Genomic DNA, 18,433 nt, shown 5'->3' on the forward strand with positions numbered 1-18,433 from the left:
AGAAAAAGAGTTTGATAGGAATATTCACTTTTTTGTGGCCAGTATTTTTTATTTGTTAAATGTATTCATTCAGTATCTGGAAAATGTGTAATTCTGACAGTAGTGTGAATTCGTATTTGTGGATGAGCTTTTCCAGTTGCCTATAAATATGTGAATGCTAGAGTAGTGCATTATCATACTGAGTTCTCAGATTTTGTGTTCTCCTATATAGGGCTGTAATCAGTGATCCAGAACAAAACCTACCCACTGAGAGACCAGAAAGCACTCCTATCTTTCCAGATTCAAAGACTGCGCCTCTTCGGTTTAGGAAAAGAACACTACATGAAACTAAGTAAGAAAGTTTTACTTATATCAAATGAAGATACACTATGTTATACATGAATTTTTTAAAAATGTACTTTTATGTCTAACTGAAAAGAGATTTTTGGCTCGTTTTTGTTTTTGTTTTTTTTTTCTATATAAAGGAAAGTGGAGTTTTTGGAGTTCAGATTCCAGTTTTGCCACTTGAAGTCATAGGGTAAACTTTACCCTCCAGCTTTTTTGTTAGTAATTTAGAAATAACAGTTATGACCTAGGAGATAATGTATGTGAAAATACAGATATAGTAACTGAGACAATTATACATACTGAATCCAATCATGTATTCAAAATTATTATTGCCTACAAGTTATTATTATTATTATTTTGCCTTTTACTTTGTAACTTATAAAATCTTTGGACTTTCACAGTTTTGGGGTGCAGTCCCCCTAAATTTCTCAACAACTTTACTGGCAGTTGATGGCTAGCCTCAGCATTAAAAGACATAGACAATCGACCAGTTTCTGCAGCAATTCTTTCATATTTTCAGACTGCTGTAAATGCCAAAAAGTTCTTAGAACTGTTATTTTTTTGGTCTCATTCTTGTTTTCCGGAAAACTATTTCCATATCTTTAAATATTCAAAGATATCATGTATCAATTTCCTATGGTTGCTGCAACAAATTACCACAAACAATATTTTTTTTTTTTTTTTTAAGATTTTATTTATTTGTCAGAGAGAGAGTGCGAGCGAAAGTGAGCACAGGCAGACAGAGTGGAAGGCAGAGTCAGAGGGAGAAGCAGGCTCCCTGCGGAGCAAGGAGCCCGATGTGGGACTCGATCCCAGGACGCTGGGATCATGACCTGAGCCGAAGGCAGCTGCTTAACCAACTGAGCCACCCAGGCGTCCCACCACAAACAATATTTAAAACAACACAAATTTATTCTCTTACAGTTCTGGAGGTCAGATGCCTAAAATCAAGGTGTTCACAAGGCTGCATTCCTTCTGGAGGCCTCAGGGGAGAATCTATTTCCTTGCCTCTTTCAACTTCTAGAGGCTTTTTTTATTCCTTGGCTCATGGCCCCTCCCTGCGTGTTCAAACCCAGCAACAGCTGTGTTTTATCACTCTGATCCTTTTTTTTTTTTTTTTAAAGATTTTATTTATTTATTTGAGAGGGAGTGGGAGAGCGAAAGCATGAGCAGAGGGAGAATCAGGGGTATTTCAGAGATGATGGGACTTTAAAGGTCATTGGAGTCAAATTTCTACCAAAATCTTGAATCACTTCTATAACATATTTGATTACTGGTTGTCCAACTTCTTCAACTTTCTCAGTGAATGGAAACCTACTCTCACTAAGCCCCTCATTTTTTTTTTTTTTGTTAAAGATTTTATTTATTTATTTGTCAGACAGAGTGAGAGAGAAGAGAGAGAGAGCATAAGCAGGGGGAACGGCAGGCAGAGGGAGAAGCAAACCCTCCACTGAGCAGGGAGCCCATCACAGGGCTCTATCCTAGGATCTTGTGATCATGACCTGAGCCAAAGCCAGACACTTAACTACTGAACCACCCAGGCACCGCTCTGATGTTCTTCTTCTATAGTCAACATATCCCTCTGCTTTCTTCTCATAAAGACCCTCGCAATTGCTTTGAATCCAGCTGGATAATTCCAGATAATCTCCTCATCTCAAGGTCTTGAATTACATATGCAAAGTTCCTTTTACTGTACCATGTAATTGTAACATATTTACATGTCCTGAGGTGTAGGATATGAACAACTCTAGACTGTTATCATTTAGCTAACGCATCTAAATGTCTTTTTAAAGTAAGCTTTTACTGAAATAAAATATATGTTCACAAAGTGTAAACATTTTAAGTGTACAGCATAGGTATGTCCACAAACTGAATGATACTCACATACCTAGTCCCTGGATCAAGAAATAGAGCATTACTAGTACCTCAACGACTTCCCTGTGCTGCCTCCCACTTACTGTCCACTTCCTCTACCACACCAGCTTAGCCCTTCTGTCCTGATAGCATGGATGGTAACTGCCTTGTTATAAACTTACTGAAATCACATCACAAAATTTGGACACAAGGTATCTGACTTCTTTCAACATGTTTATGAGTTTATCCCTATCATTTGTCTTTGTCTTTTAACCTCATTGCCGTACAGTATTTCATGGTATAAATATAGAAGTTTATTCACAGAAGTTGATGAACATTTGGCCTTTTAAGAATGATGCTTCCATGAGGGGCGCCTGGGTGGCTCAGTGGATTAAAGCTTCTGCCTTCGGCTTAGGTTACAATCCTGGGGTCCTGAGATCGAGCCCTGCATCAGGCTCTCTGCTCTCTCTGCTTGGCAGGGAGCCTGCTTCCTCCTCTCTCTCTCTCTCTGCCTGCCCCTCTACCTACTTGTGATCTCTGTCTGTCAAATAAATAAATAAATAAAATCTTAAGGGGGAAAAAAAAAGAATGATGCTTCCATGAACTTTGGTGCATGTTTTTTGGTGAACACATGTACTCATTTCTGCTCAGGACATACTTAGAAGTAGAATCGCTGAACCATTTAGTATGCATATGTTCAGCTTTAAAAAATACTGCCAAATGGTTTTCAAAGTGGTTGCTGCAAATCAGCATTCCCACCAGGAGCAGTAAAATTCATATTTTGGTCTTTATCTTGTCTGATTCTTATTCTCGTATTGGTTGAAAGCTGCGGTAGAGAGAAGTGTTTGATACTACTTACTGGATACCCAAAACACTCACACAGAGCTTTCCATTTATAATATAAATGTCTTCTTTACTTCTTTTATCTTTTCAAGGAGACTGTAGGCTCCTTGAAGCTATTACTTCAACCTATCACTGGTAAATTGAATTCTATTCACCTTTGAGAAGCAATATAACGTAATGGTTATGAGCAAAATTGGGCTCTGTCATGCTCTAATTATATGACTCTGTAAAATTTATTTGTAAGATGGGATAATAGTACTTACTTCATGGAGTTACTGCAAGCATTGTGTGAACCAACATGCATTTAAGTGATTTTAATAATGACTAGTGTCTAGGGAGTTCTTAATAAATGGTAGCTGTTATTATTGCTGTTATTTTCTTGGCATTTAAAGTTTTCTCAGGCATTTAGTGAGCATTCAATAAATACATTAATGCTAATGGATTAAATTGAGTTGAGAAGACAAGTCTCTCATGGCTCCCCTCCGTGTTACAGACTCCTGTGGTCCACAGGCTCTCGTTGTCTGTATCTTGCTTATTTTTCAGAGACCTTGATTTTAGAGGTATTGCTTTTCAAGATCCCAATGACCCACACACTTACTTACTATTTACGTTATTACAGTTTCATTATACCTGCAGCTTTATTGAAGTGCCATAAAATTATTTGGGAAGGAACGTAAAGATACATCGGCAATTCTTCAGATTTCTTACTATAAAGGAGTTTCCTAGTAATAGGATGCTGAAGTGTGGACATTTGGGTTTTACTTCATATTATTAAACAGAATTTTAGGACCGGCAATCTCTGTGAGATCATTCAGTGCCATCTGAAGGCCATAAAGATTGCACAGCTGATTTGAGGTCTTTATAGCTAGACTTATTCGAGGCTAGAACCTCATCTAGTGCCTTTTCCACCGTTCTGTTATATTGGTAAGGCATGTTTTCAGCTACCCATGACTGAAAACTTGAGTGATAGTGACTTAAACAAGTCGGGATTTGTTTTCCTGTAAAACCAGTTGCCTGGAGGTAGCATTGGTTTTAGTTCAGTGGTTCAGTGATGACACAGCTCTGAGCTGTCTTCCTCAAGATCTTATTGGCCTTTCTGACATGGGCTGCCTGATGGCCACAGTGGCTCTGAGCATCCTATCCCTGCCATGTTCACAGTCAAGAACTATTCCCGTGCCACTCTTTTATCAGGACAAAAGAAAGTCTTCCCTTGAAGACTATTGGCAGAACTTTGTCCCTTAGTCACCTCTAATGGAAAGAGGCTAGAAAAGCAAATTAGATGATTGGAGGAGGGCAAAGGAGAAGAGGGTTAGAAATGGCTGCCTGGTAGCACTGTAACAGGACCCGCTACAAGTGTGCTGTTTACTTGTGTAGCACTTTGATACCATACATTCCAACACAAAAGTTATGTGGGTATTATACACGGTATCTCAGGGTTTTTCCCCTCTGATTCTGCTTCAGTTAGCTAGCACTCTAAAAAAGAAAGAGGTTTATAACTTCATCTTCATTCTGTATATTTCAACATATCCACATAACCTCTTTTGTACTTTATCATTTACGTCAATATCCAGTATGGGAAACTTTAAACTCATTATTGACAAATGTATTTCTTAACAGGATAAGAACCCATTCTACATTAACTGAAAACATGCTTTCTCATAAAGTACAGTTTGATGGTAGGATCATATCAAGGTAATTGTGATTTTATTAAACTTTTAATCCTAGGATTATAAAACAGTATTTTCTTCAAATAGAAGTAACAATAATGAGATTGGTTAAGTTTGCCACATTTAAATGCAAAATGTGAATTTAGAATGAATATTTTTAGAAATATATACTAATATGTTACAACAATTATAGGAACTATGAACCTATAAATAAGACATTTTAATTCAAAGTTATCTAAAAAGTGATTTTAAAATGGCTTTCAAAAAGAAACTTAGAAATGACTTTTTTAAAGATATGTAGCATTTACTAGAAGACGGTAAAGGATTTAAAAATTAACCTTTATGTAAGGTGCTTTCTTTGATTTTCTTTTAAGGGCTTAAATTAATAGATTATTAATAGGTGCAGGACAGTGAAAAGGAAGATGATTCTCAAATCTGTTATCTCTGTGTTACAAACTTCCAATCATACACAATACTGATGTTCTTTATGTATATTAAAGGTGATGTATGTTTTTAGAAGTTATCAAGTTTGTTCAGTGATTTTAAACTCTCTTTGACAAAGATAAGTATCTATCCTTCAGTGGCTTTTTGCAAGGTCAGCATTTTTAAAGGTCTTTCACTCTATCTTAAAAGTCTATGCCAAAATATTAATCTATTGTAATATATCTGTATCCTATCCCTGTAAGGTAAAGCCATTTCCTCCATCCAGATCTTACTTAAACTGACGCTTCAGCAAGCCATGCCCTGTTTCCCTGTAGCTTCCCATAACCCCCGCTCATTGCCACATCGAAGGAAGTTGTGCTGTTCTTTGGCATACACAATGCTGGTTTATTATTTAATTTGAAAATGACCCTTATTTGAAAAATTTTAATATCACTCTGTTTTTCTAGAAATGGACATGATGCCTGCAGAGAGCTGGTTGGGTTCTTTTTTGCTCATGACCAGTCCCTAACAATTTATGAATATCGGCAATTTGGGAAAAATAGGTATGCCCTAAAACATTGCTACAACTCTCAAGATGATTACTTCTGGGAGAAGCTGAATAACTTGACATTTTTGTCATTTAACTTCTAGAACAAGTGTGCTTCCTTTTATTCAAAAAAACACTTACAGCCATCAGTGTGGACGAAGAAAAGGAACACAATACCAACTTGGCGATTTTTATATTGTAAGTGAAGTGTGTATGTATGAAAAGGGTTTAATGCCAGATGCTGAATTTTGTGGGATGGTGTTGGGGGGTAGAAAGAACAGGGTTTCTAGTTTTCAATTTATGATCTCTAGTCCTTATAGAGCAGGGCTAATGGTTGATCTTTCCCCAGGAGGTTCTGCCTCCCAGGTCCAGATTTCAGTGGTCTGAATGTAAGCATATGACATTAATTCCTTGCAACACTCTACCCCTCCCTCACAATTCTGCAGTATAAGTTAGGGAAGGCTTGTCTCTTGGTACTTTTGAAGGCCTGACAAGGCCGGACCACTGGGTAATTGGCTATTTCAATAGTCCTGGGAGTAATGGTCCACATCATGCAGGCTTATCTCCTGTAGATGCATGTTCTTCTCTATATGGAGGGATACTTGGCCCCTGGAGCTGTCACATATCTGATAGTTAGTGTCTCCGCCTTGTGATTTCCACACCTCACACAACTCCTGACTTGTGATGTAAAACAAGGATTCCCTTGAAGGGGTTGATCATAGGTAATATTACAATTCATGTAGTGCTCTTAAATTATTATGTTCACATTATCTCATCAATAAAATTTAGCACTATCCACAATGACCATCCATGTAACAAATATCTACTCATAGGCCAAGCATTGGAGATAGAACAGTGAATAAGTTAAATCAATTCCCTCTTGCAGGGAGCTTACCGTCCAATGGGAAATATATAGGAGGGCCAGACCAAAGGGGGCAATGACTCAGTTTTGTTGGGTTGAAGAAAGTTTCCTGGAGACAGTGCCACCTAATACTGATCTAGAAAAGGCATAGGCGTAGGCTGGGATAGGTAGGCAAGAGAGCCTACCTGATAGCTCACTGAAAGAACAGAAGTGTGGAAGAGCTCGGCTTAGTTGGAGACTTGGAAGTCGTTCAGTCTGGCCTAACTTTAGTTCAAGGTCAGAGTTGGCAAGAAATGAGTCAGAGTTTGGACGCCTGGGTGGCTCAGTTGGTTAAATGTCTGCCTTCTGCTCAGGTCATGATTCCACAGTCCTGGGATTGAGTTCCATATGGGGTTTCCTGCTCAGCAGGGAGCCTGCTTCTCCCTCTGCCTCTGCCCACCCCCTGCCTGTGCTCTCTCTATCTCTCTCTCTCTCTGATGAATAAATAAAATCTTAAAAAAAAAAAAAAAGAGACGAGTCAGAGCTTATTAAGAGTAGCCTTATATTAAAGAGTCATCTAAAACGTATTGGGGAGTTATTGAAAGATGAGAGGTGGATGGACTGAGGGAAGCTGACATTATCAGGTTTGTGATTTAGAAAGAAAGATCTCTCTGGTTACAAGATGGGGAGTGGGTTGAGGACTAAAAGAAAGAACCAGATTGGATTGAATTCTATTAATTAGGAAGGAGGTTATAGCAACCTAAATTAGGCAAGTGGCTGTGGCTATGAAGCTAATTAGAAAAAAATTTTAAAGTCTTCAGGAGGGGGTTGCTTGCGTGGCTCAGTGGGTTAGAGCCTTTGCCTTCAGCTCAGGTCATGATCCCAGGGTCTTGCAATTGAGCCCCGCATCAGGCTCTCTGCTCAGCAGGGAGTCTGCTTCCCTTCCTCTCTCTCTGCCTGCTTCTTTGCCTACTTGTGATCTCTGTCTGTCAAATAAATAATAAATAACATCTTTAAAAAAAAGTAAATAAATTCTTCAGGAGGGAGAATCAAGATATGTTGTGACTGGCTACATGAGGAGTAGGGGTGAGTTAGAACTTTACATCTTAAACTTGGATTAAGTATACCAGACAGATGTCGCTCTGGCCTGCCCCTTGAGAGCTAGAGAAAATCAGCTCCAAATCCCATTTCACATACCTGTACACAGAATGTTTAGTGTCCATCCCAACGTCAAAGTTACCTCCAGCTCTGAACTGCTGCTCGAAAATTTTAGTTCAGTTTATGACTTATTCTTAACTAACCTGTTCTATGTTACTTGAACCCAGTGTAGAACTCTGCTTCCTTTTATGATTTCCAAGAAAGAATGAGGTGGAGGGGTGAGGGGAGGAGGGATAGAGAATGGAATGAGAGGACGAAGGAAGAAAGGGAAGAAGAAGGGAGGGACCCCCGCCCTCCAACACCATACATATGAGCCTTTGTGTGGCAGACATTTTGAAGGGAATATAGAGGGAGGTTTATACTGCAGCAGAGTAAGCAGCTTATAATTTATTATTAGACATTCTTATTTTAAAAAATATGTCCCTTAAACATTTCTGGTGGTATAGGTCCTCCTCTCCTATTTTCTGACATCTCCCATCTCTTGGTTTTCCCACAATCTTCCATTTCTTTATGCAGAAATACTTGGCTTATTTTTCTTTTTTGTGGAGGTGGGGGGCAGTTCTTGCCAGCCTTCCAGCTGTTACTCTGGAACTTCTCTTTTCACTTCTGTATGCCCCACCACGGTGTTTCTCCGATACTCCCTGCAAGAAATTTTAGTGCTAGCTATTAACATAATACTGCTCTACACATGCGTGTGAGCCCACAGACGCTCATGCGTAAAACTGCACCCACAGGTTCACTCCCAAGAGTGCACCTGTTGCTTTGGACCGACTCAGAGCTCTTCGATGCAGCTAAAACACACGGCGGTGCACACGTACATACGCTCCCAGGCAGTACCCTGCTACACCTCTCACATAGTCTCCTTAATCACATAATGTAGTCATTTCAAGAGAATTGACACACATTTTAAAGAATGAAGAGAGTACTGTTATTACAATTTTTTAAAGTAAATGCTCCAGGAAAAAAGGAGAGGAAGGAAATCTCTTCCCTTATTTTCAAGAGAGGTAATTCAGCCCCTTATTTACAGTTACGTTTGTCCCTATTTGACCGTACTTATTTGAGCAGCTCAGAAATTAAAATAATAACTTTCTAACTTTGGATTAGGGATTTTTTGATAGGAATGTGTTCACTAAAACCTTGCTGTTCCAACTAGGTTATAGTTAGTTAGTTTTACATTTATAGTTGGTTTTACATTTCTGTGATGGTTGTTGTCAAAAGATCAGGTGTAAGAGGGTGATGAATCTATTAGGTCATCGATTTGCTCTGCATCTTTCTGTGAATCAGGAGTTCTATTTCTGAACTTAGAGGTGTCATGATTTCTTTTCTTCCCCCCCCCCCAAGATTTTATTTATTTGAGAGAGAGAGTGAGCAAGAGAGAGCATGAACAGGCAGAGGGAGAAGGAGAAGCAGGCTCCCCACTGAGCAGGGAGCCTCATGCAGGGCTCGACCCCAGGACCCTGGGATCATGATCCCAGCGGAAGGCAGACGCTTAACTGACTGAGCCGCCCAGGTGCCCCAGGGATGTCATAATTTCAATTAAAATAACTTGTCCTTTCTTCCTCTGACTCATAAAAAATTGGGGCTCTTATTTTTTTCACATCAATTATTAAATCTAAGATCATTCTAATAGAGAGACTGATTGGGAAATTATTTCCTTTATTTTTCAATATTATTAGCTGAAGCTAAATATTCTCTAAATATACTTTTTTTTTATCAGTATGAAAGTATACCATATCAAATATAATCAGAATCGAATTTTTAAAATTAGTGTTATTGTATTTTACTCTTTATATACTTTCTAGTTTAAAGAATTCATCTGTTAATTTCTTTAGGGTGCAAACTTGACATTTTTGAGTTCTGATCATTCCAGTCTTCCAGAGAGCATAAAAGAGAACACATTACTTATACTTCGGATCACTAATATTGATCAGATAGCTTTGGATTCTCTCAAGTAAGTCAAATATACATTTGTCATTTTGAAAGTAAGTGAAAACACTCTTTTTTATTATTGTAAGATGATATTCAATCCTAAAGCATTTTGACTTTAGTTAAGCTTTATGTTTTTGAAAAACAAAGCATAGCTATATTTGTCTAGTTCATGTTCTATAGTGTACTCAAATACATCTTATGTGTAGGAATAGTTAAATAAAGATCAAAAGTGTTCCATCTATGTTAAAGGTTATTAATTTGTCTGTGCTATAAAACCTTTATTTTACCAAATGCCATCAAAGCAGTCAATTTTAAAAAGTAAGCTATAGTACAATATTGTAACATTTCCCACATTTTAGTGTAATGCCTTTTTTTTTTTTTCACTAAAAAATGTCTTGGGTCTCACATGATTATAGTATTCCTTAATTGATGATATGTATAATGAAAAATCAAAAGTGCTTTTATTTTTAAATTTTTATTAATTTATATTTTTTAGAGAGAGAAAGCAAGCTAGGGGTGAGGAAGAGAGGGTCAAAGGAAGAGGGAGAGAGAATCTTAAGCAGGTTCCTCACCCACCAGTCTGGAGCCTGTTGTGGAGCTTGATCTCAGGACCCTGAGGCCATGATCTGTGCCGAATCTGAGTTAGATGCTTTATCAACTGAGCCACCCAGGTTCCCCCCCAAAAATGCTTTTAAATGAATACCTATATTATAAAACACATTTAATTTATATATATTTTATTATATATAATATGTATGAACATTATCAGTTGCAATATATATTATTTGTATGTATTTTATAATATATGTACTCTGTGATTCAAAAAAATTCAAATTCATTTACAAATGCTTTGATTCACAGCAATAACAGCCTTACATAAAATAATATATATTTTATGTATATTCATATTTATATATGAATTATGTAAGTAAAATGTAACCATATATAATCACATATAATTAATAAAAAATATATTTTTTAAAATCACAGAATATATGTGTATATATGCTGTTCTTGCTGAGTGTTTCTTGGTGCTGTATGCATTTCAAAATGACAATAATTGGTGTTCTATATTAGAGGCCACATCCCATAAATTGGCTAAAGGATGTCTGTTTCTTTTTTCTTTTTTTATCTTTTTTTAAAAGATTTATTTATTTGACAGACAGAGATCACAAGTAGGCAGAAAGGCAGTTAGAGAGAGAGGGAAGTAGGCTCCCCGCTTGAGCAGAGAACCCAATGCTGGGCTCGATCCCAGGACCCTGAGATCATGACCTGAGCCGAAGGCAGAGGCTTTAACTCACCGAGCCACCCAGGCAACCCAGGATGTCTGTTTCTTTGTCATTTACTGTAGTGCTCAAATGAATGCAGTTTTTTTTTTCTGTCTTTTTAAAATAATATTTTTATATTTTGTACTTTCAAAGTTAAAACTGCTTTTAAATTTTATAGTTTTAATCATTCTAAAAGAACATTGAGATAGCTACAAAATGAATGTAATGTTTAAAGGTAGTTCTTGGAAGGTTTAAAGATATTAGCTCTTGATTTAGTATATTTAAATTTTCTGGGAATTATAGCAGCGAAGCTGGGACTTGGGGAATCTCTAACACTCTTCCAACTCTGAGAGTTTCTTTGAGTCCACAATAGGGAAGAGTTTAGAGTTTCCGTGCTCAAGATTGCAAAAGAATACATTTTTATCACTATGAACATATCAATTACAGAACTGATTCTGTGGAGCCTGAGGATAATTTAACCAGTCAAGAAGCTAACGATAGGCTTATTTTAAAGGCTGTTCAAGGTATGTATCATTACTATTGTCTCAAGTAGTTTTCATTTTCAACAATTTTCTTTGCAAGCAGTAAAGCAGTATTTTCCAGACATTTCTTAGTTTTACAACAAAGACACTTGACTTATATTTCTTTTCTTTATTTTTTTTTTAAGGTTTTAGTTCATTTGTTTGACAGACAGAGACACAGTGAGAGAGGGAACACTAGCAGGGGGAAGTGGGAGAGGGAGAAGCAGGCTTCCTGCCGAGCAGGGATTTCCAGGCCGGGCTTGGGGCTCCATCCCAGGACTCTGGGATCATGACATGAGCCTAAGGCAGACGCCTAACGACTGAGCCACGCAGGTGCCCCACTGATTTATATTTCTTATTTGCTTCTTTTTATGAATTTACGCATTTAAAAATACTTTTATAAAGCGACTGGATTTGAAAAAAAAAATGAAAATAGTTTTAGGATGTCTTCCACTTTAGTGATCTTGTTTAACTAGTATTATATGACTTATGAATTTAAGAATTTTAGAAAGTACTAGATAGTATGCGTTTTCTCCATGAAATGAATAAAATTTAAGTGATTATGCATGAGGTGATGTCCCAAAGTGATTTATGGCAACCTCTTTTATTTTTTTTTAATTTTTTAATTTTTTTAATTTTTTTATGGCAACCTCTTTTAAAAGAGAAAAATGCTAGCCTGGGAGCCAGGGTGATGTTTGGACTCTGCTGTTTCATAGACATATTACATTGTGCAAATCTCTCACACTTCTTTTTCATCTTTATAATGGGGATAACCTATTTTATTAACTTTCCAGAGCTATTGTGGTAATAAATGATATAACACACAGGCTTTGGATACGAAAATGTGTTACAGATTTTTGTTTCTAGAGTACAGTCTTGTAACCACTAAAGGATAGTAGGCTCAGACAGACAGTTCCTTTGATGACTCTCATGGTCAAGAGGGAGGCATACATTAAACAAACAATCATAGAAATCAACCTATCATTTATAAAGTTTGATAAATCCTGATTTTTTATTTAAAAATGATATGAGAGTAAAAAGGCTAGAAACAGATTTAAAAGTTGTCTGGGATTGGGGTCTGAACTCTCCCAAAATATTCTTGATGTCATTGTTAGTAAATCGTTTTCTCTGTTTTATCATGGTCAGCCCAGTGTTTGTCCCTGTTGAATCCACCGTTGACATTTGTTTATTATATTTAATAACTGCTTTAGTAGAGTTAACTATATTTTCTTAAGCAAAAATGGCATAAATTGTGTTAAGTGCAATTACTGACCTTCAAAGAGAATGCTAGAAGCTTGAGCATATAACTAAAAATTACAAAAAAAAAGGGCTGCTTTAAGTGTGTAAGTATAAGATAGCACTGCAAAGCTTTGATGCTGTTCAATATGTAAGCTACAATTTGAAGATTTCAGATATTTTAGAAATTTTGAACTCGTTATTTTTGAGTGACTTGTCTGGCATCAATTTTATAATTATAGCAAATAGGAAAGAGATTAAAGATGTGAGGTCATTAGATGAAGAAGAAGTCTGGAAAATAAAAACTAAGATTTTATTTGTAACATGTAGATTATTTTCATGCTGATGAAGTGATCCCTTATTTTTCTATGTAACACTTTCACCACACGGTGGTGCTATAGTTCTAGTATATTTACATGCGATTTTGTATGTAACACTTGACTAAAAGCATTCTATTTTTCAAGGTCTTCTGTCAGTCCTACATACCATCTAGTTGCATATTTACATCCCTTATACCACTTACATCAACTTTAATTTTCCTACCAGAGAACCAATACATTTGTGTATAGAAAAAACTGGTTTCCATTTCTCTTCTTCCTAAACAGATGCTCTAAAAGAACAGCTACACAAAAGAGGTGTTCGTATTTTGACTGGATTGGCAAAACATCTTCAACAATTGGACAAAGAAGGAACTGGACTTTTAGATAAGGCAGATTTTAAGCAAACTCTCCAAGTATTTCGCTTAGAAGTGTCTGAAAATGTAGGTACTGTGATGAATGACATAGTATTCTTAAATGGTATTATTTACTCTTCTAATGGGATTTTAGTAGTTCAGGTGTGTCTTTAAAAAAAAAAAATTCTATTTATTTATTTATTTAATGAGTTGGGGGAACGGGCGGAGGGAGAGAATCTCATGCAGATTCGGCACAGGATGCTGAACCCCTGAGATCGTGATCTGAGCCCAGATCAAGAGCTGGATGCTTAACTGACTGAGCCACCCAGGTGCCCCCATGTGTCTCTTTCTTTATGCTTCATAATCAGTGTTAGTCATAGGGTGACAAGTCTTGTTAATTTTAATCTCACTATTCATTCTTCCTTCATATATTTATTTATTTATTTATTTATTTATTTATTTATTTTTTTTTTTTAAAGATTTTATTTATTTATTTGACAGAGATCACAAGTAGGCAGAGTGGCAGGCAGGGAGAGAGGAGGAAGCAGGCTCCCTGCTGAGCAGAGAGCCCGATGTGGGGCTCGATCCCAGGACCCCGGGATCATGACCTGAGCCGAAAGCAGAGGCTTTAACCCACTGAGCCACCCAGGCGCCCCTTCCTTCATATATTTAATAGAACCTAATAAGTAGGCATTGTTCTAAGCTCTGAGAGTGCATACTCTAGACTCTTACGGTCTTCATAATCAGAAGAAAAGAAAGATGAAGGATTATGAAAGACTATATGTATTAAATAGAGAATGCTTACAGAACACATGGGATTAATTCCAGGCCAGGTTAGAGGGAAGAAGAGAGATCATAGGATTTCTGGAGAAGGGCATAACTGACCTGAGTTCTGAAGGATGAGGAGGAGTTAAACAGGCAAGAGGGGAGGAAGAACGTGGGTCAGACAACGAATATTTCACACAAAGGGGAAGCACATGCAAAGGTGTGAAGAGGAAGAGGGGGTGTGTAGCCTGTTCTAAGAATTGCAAAAGGCCAAAACCACCCCCTTGCTCCTCAACAAGCAACCAGAGCCTTTATACATCCTGTTCCCTGTACAGTGAGCAATCTTCCACTAGACCTTTGCAGGGCTGGATTTTCCATCATTTAGGCTTTCTCTATGGGGAGCTCTATACTGACTCTTCTGTCTAAAGCAGTGCCTATCTGATCCTTGGTCCTCTCTGTACCATTTGTCATATTATTTTCTTCATACCACTTCGCAAGTATTTTCTGGCTCTTCTGGCAAGTAGAGTGTTATATCCATCAGGATGGGGACCAAGGTACTTCTGGTTTCCTGCTGTGTCTAGCATCTCCAATGGAAACTTGCATATGGCAAGTGCTGAAGAAACAGCATAGTTTACATGGACAGACGTATGGAAGGAAGGAAAAGAGAAGAATGGAGAGAAATAAGCCTGGTGGTGTCCATTATCTTAAAGCCTTGCATGCTATGCTAAGAAGTTTGGATTTCATTCTAAAAGTAAATTTGAAACACATCTACCTCGAGGGTTTCAGATCAGAGTTTCTCTGGCACTGTTCTCTCTTGCTTCAAATAGTCTTGTCACAAGATGTAGTTTACTTGTGGGAATTGAACTTAGGAGATACAGATTCAAGTTCTGGCCTTACTACTTCAGCTGTGTGATCTTGCATAGGTCTTTTTAAATTTTTCTGATTGACAGGCTTTGCCTGGGCAATCTACAGATAATACCTGTGATCAGAGTTACTTTGAACCTCAGATGAGAAAATTACATGGGAATAGGCCTTTTCAATTAAAATTCTGTGCCAGTGTGATGTTGTTTATCATTGTTGTCACATGCCTGCCCTTTGTGTTTTTTACCAAGTTTAACCTTGTGGCCCCCTTGATACATATTAGAGATCCTCTAACTTCATTTCTTCCTCTTAATAATAATAATAATAATAATAATAATAATAATAAAGACAGCAATAGAAAATTAAAAGCCTTGGTGTCTTTATCCACAGTCACACAGGTAATTAATAACTGAGAGCGAGTGCCCAGATTATCTAGGTCAGTCTTTTTTTTTTTTTTTTTTAAAGATTTTATTTATTTATTTGACAGAGAGAAATCACAAGTAGTCGGAGAGGCAGGCAGAGAGAGAGAGGGAAGCAGGCTCCCTGCTGAGCAGAGAGCCCGATGCGGGACTCGATCCCAGGACCCTGAGATCATGACCTGAGCCGAAGGCAGCGGCTTAACCCACTGAGCCACCCAGGTGCCCTCTAGGTCAGTCTTTTATTCTTTCTGCATCAACCAGTACTTCTTTTCTTGGTTGATTTGCTAAATTTTTGACCCTGGAGTCAGAAATAGAAACGAAACTAATTATGTAAGACTTCAAACATAGGGAGAACATATATTATGAAAATACGAGTAAGCTTCCCTTTTACCCATTTTAAAAATAATATTCCCTGCTTTGTCACTAGACACTGCCCATGAAATGATAAGCAGAAATAAGGACTCAAGAATCACCAATCTGGGTCTAATTGTGGAAGTAGTTTGGGGAAGGCATGGTCATTCTCTTTGATTTGAAATTTAAAAAATTGATAAGCACCCTAAGTAGCTTAATTTATTAGAGATACTATCAATAAATTTAAGCTCAGTTTTTTTCAACTGAATTATCATTTTCCAGTCTGTACCATATCTTAGAAAGACATAAATTTGTTGCCCGTTTTGGTAAATTATTCCATTTTTGAAAATTATTTCTTTTAAGCTTCAAGCAGTATCTTTTAATTCTAGTATTCCATGAGTTGGGCATGCAAATTCATCTTTTATCTGTATTATGTAAGATTTTAAAGGTCAAGCTCATTTTTAAATTTAAGAGCGCATTTTACAGACATTTAAAGTTAGTCATGTGCTAGGCATTATGACAGACAAATTAGGGGTTATTGAAAATAGGGGGAAGCAGGGCATCTTAAGATTGAGTTTTTCTTATTAGAATTTTAATTGAAAAAAGGAGGAGGAAGTAGAACTTTTTTGAGTCCCATTGTTTGTTAGTCACCTTGCTAGGTATCTTATTTACAATCTTGTTTAAAGCAAACAACTTGACTGAAACTTTGAAAATACATTTATTTACCTGAGTTTAAGAAAACCCCATCTGTATTTTGTTGTTGTTGTTATTAGGAACTCTGTGACTAGAACATTCTATTAAATTGTGCATTTGCAAAGAAGTAAGTGGCAATGGTAAAATCAACAAACTGGCATAAGGATTTACTCAAAATAACACCTTTCAGTGTGAATTGCGGGATAATATTGGAGCCATTTAGATCTTTTGCACTTTGAAACATGACGACTAGCAGAAATACCACTAGTGGCCCTAATGCCAATTGGAAGCACTGTAGAACCTGAAGTGAATTTTTAATTGTCACATGTATATTACATTAAAAATAATTAAAAGTTCAAATTCAAGTAAGTGGTGAGCATTTTTGTATTGAAAGGAATCAAAATCAAAATAAGAATTTGTGACACTGACTCTCCTAAATGACCCTGAATTTTACAGAACTGTCCACCACAGAGTTCCTTTAAGTGGTTTTCTTAGTGCCTTTGTTTGGGTTTATATGTGACTTTTTGGAATTGTCTTGTTAAATCTGCTTCTTTGCCTGGGGCTACAAAAGTAGTAACATAATAGTACTAAGATGAGTTTTGTTGTGGTCATATATAACAAAAAGGTGAAACGGTGGTCTCCTTGACTATGTCTAGGATTTTGAGTCTGCATGGCAAATTCTGAATGGCAATGACAGTGGCAAGGTTGATTATGGAGAATTCAAACGCGCCGTTATTGGTGAAATGAATGAATACAGGAAATCGTTTGTTCGAAAGGTAATTTTGTTAAATAATCTTTGAAATAGTTACTTTTTAAAGTTTTTTTTTTAAATTTTTGTAATTTATTTGAGAGGGAGGGCATGCACATGGGTAGGGGTACACAAGCAGGGGGCGGGGGGTGGGGGGGCGGGCAGAGGGAGAAGCAGATTTCCTGCTGAGCCGGGAACCTGGTCCGGGACTCCATCACAGGACTCCAGGATCATGACCTGAGCAGAAGGCAGATGCTTAACTGACTGAGCCATGCAAGCACCCCTGAAATAGTTACTTTTAGTAGAGTGTTGGGTTCATTATTTTACAACTTTATTGATTACTATTGAACATGTTTTAAATCCCTTCACCTATAATATATTTTGGAATTAGTAAAATATAGGCAAACACATACATATACAAATCTACCAGCATGAAGCAAAATAATTTATGCATATGTTTTAGGAACAGACTTTACAAGACCAGTGCTCTAACCCCTGAACTACGGAGACTTCCCCTTGTTTTAGGAACAGATTTTATTTTTATTTTTTAATTTTTTTTAAAAAATATTTATTTATTTATTTGATAGACAGAGAGAGAGATCACAAGTAGGCAGAGAGGCAGGCAGAGAGAGAGGGGGAAGCAGGATCCCCACTGAGCAGAGGACCCGATGTGGGGCTCGATCCCAGGACCCTGAGATCATGACCCGAGCCGAAGGCAGAGGCTTAAATCACTGAGCCACCCAGGCGCCCCAGGGAACAGATTTTAAAAGGAAAATAAAATCTGAAATCAAATTTTGTTTCACACATTACTAGTTCTTTAAATTTCTGGCTCCAAAATTGACTAGTTATATGATTATCTATTATTAAATGTATCTGGGCCTTAGTTTCTTGTCTCATAGAGTTGGTATAAAGACTAAACTTGTAAAATTCTTAGCATTGTGGCTGTTCTAGTGTCAAGGCTCAATACATGTTATCTTAGGAGTATGATTAAGGGATGTTTCTCTGGTTTTTATAATATGCATGTTAGCTAGCTGTTCAAATGAAGGTTAAAATGACTACTAAATTGGAATTAAAAACAGGAGCCCTGATTTCTTTTCTTTTCTTTTCTTTTCTTTTTAAGATTCACTTATTTATTTTAGAGGGCGAGAGAGAAGCATGCTTGGGCATGTGTGAGTGAGGGAAGGGGCAGAGGGAGAAGGAGAGAGAATCTCAAGCAGGCTCTACCCCCAGCGTGGAGCCCAATACAGGCTTGATCCGCAGCCCTGAGATCATGACCTGAGCCCAAATCAAGAATCGAGGCTTAACCAAC

At 37.3% G+C, this 18,433-nt stretch overlaps 1 protein-coding gene across 46 annotated transcripts in view; it reads left to right on the forward strand.

Annotated features, from left to right (window-relative positions):
• CAPS2 (calcyphosine 2) overlaps window positions 1–18,433 on the forward strand; it is a 170,738-nt gene that overhangs the window by 142,590 nt on the left and 9,715 nt on the right. For 33 of the 46 annotated variants that reach the window (XM_082740466.1, XM_082740445.1, XM_082740467.1 and 30 more), the window contains 8 exons: window positions 212–331; window positions 4,642–4,716; window positions 5,582–5,677; window positions 5,766–5,859; window positions 9,493–9,611; window positions 11,305–11,381; window positions 13,220–13,374; window positions 17,033–17,152. In XM_082740466.1, the coding sequence (XP_082596592.1) occupies window positions 212–331; window positions 4,642–4,716; window positions 5,582–5,677; window positions 5,766–5,859; window positions 9,493–9,611; window positions 11,305–11,381; window positions 13,220–13,374; window positions 17,033–17,152 (856 nt within the window). The remainder of the gene's footprint in view (window positions 1–211; window positions 332–4,641; window positions 4,717–5,581; window positions 5,678–5,765; window positions 5,860–9,492; window positions 9,612–11,304; window positions 11,382–13,219; window positions 13,375–17,032; window positions 17,153–18,433) is intronic. The other 13 variants (XM_082740425.1, XM_082740437.1, XM_082740448.1 and 10 more) reach the window with 3 other exon arrangements.

This window comes from Mustela nivalis, assembly GCF_964662115.1.
Source record: "Mustela nivalis genome assembly, chromosome: 7".
Classification (NCBI taxonomy): Eukaryota; Metazoa; Chordata; class Mammalia; order Carnivora; family Mustelidae; genus Mustela; species Mustela nivalis.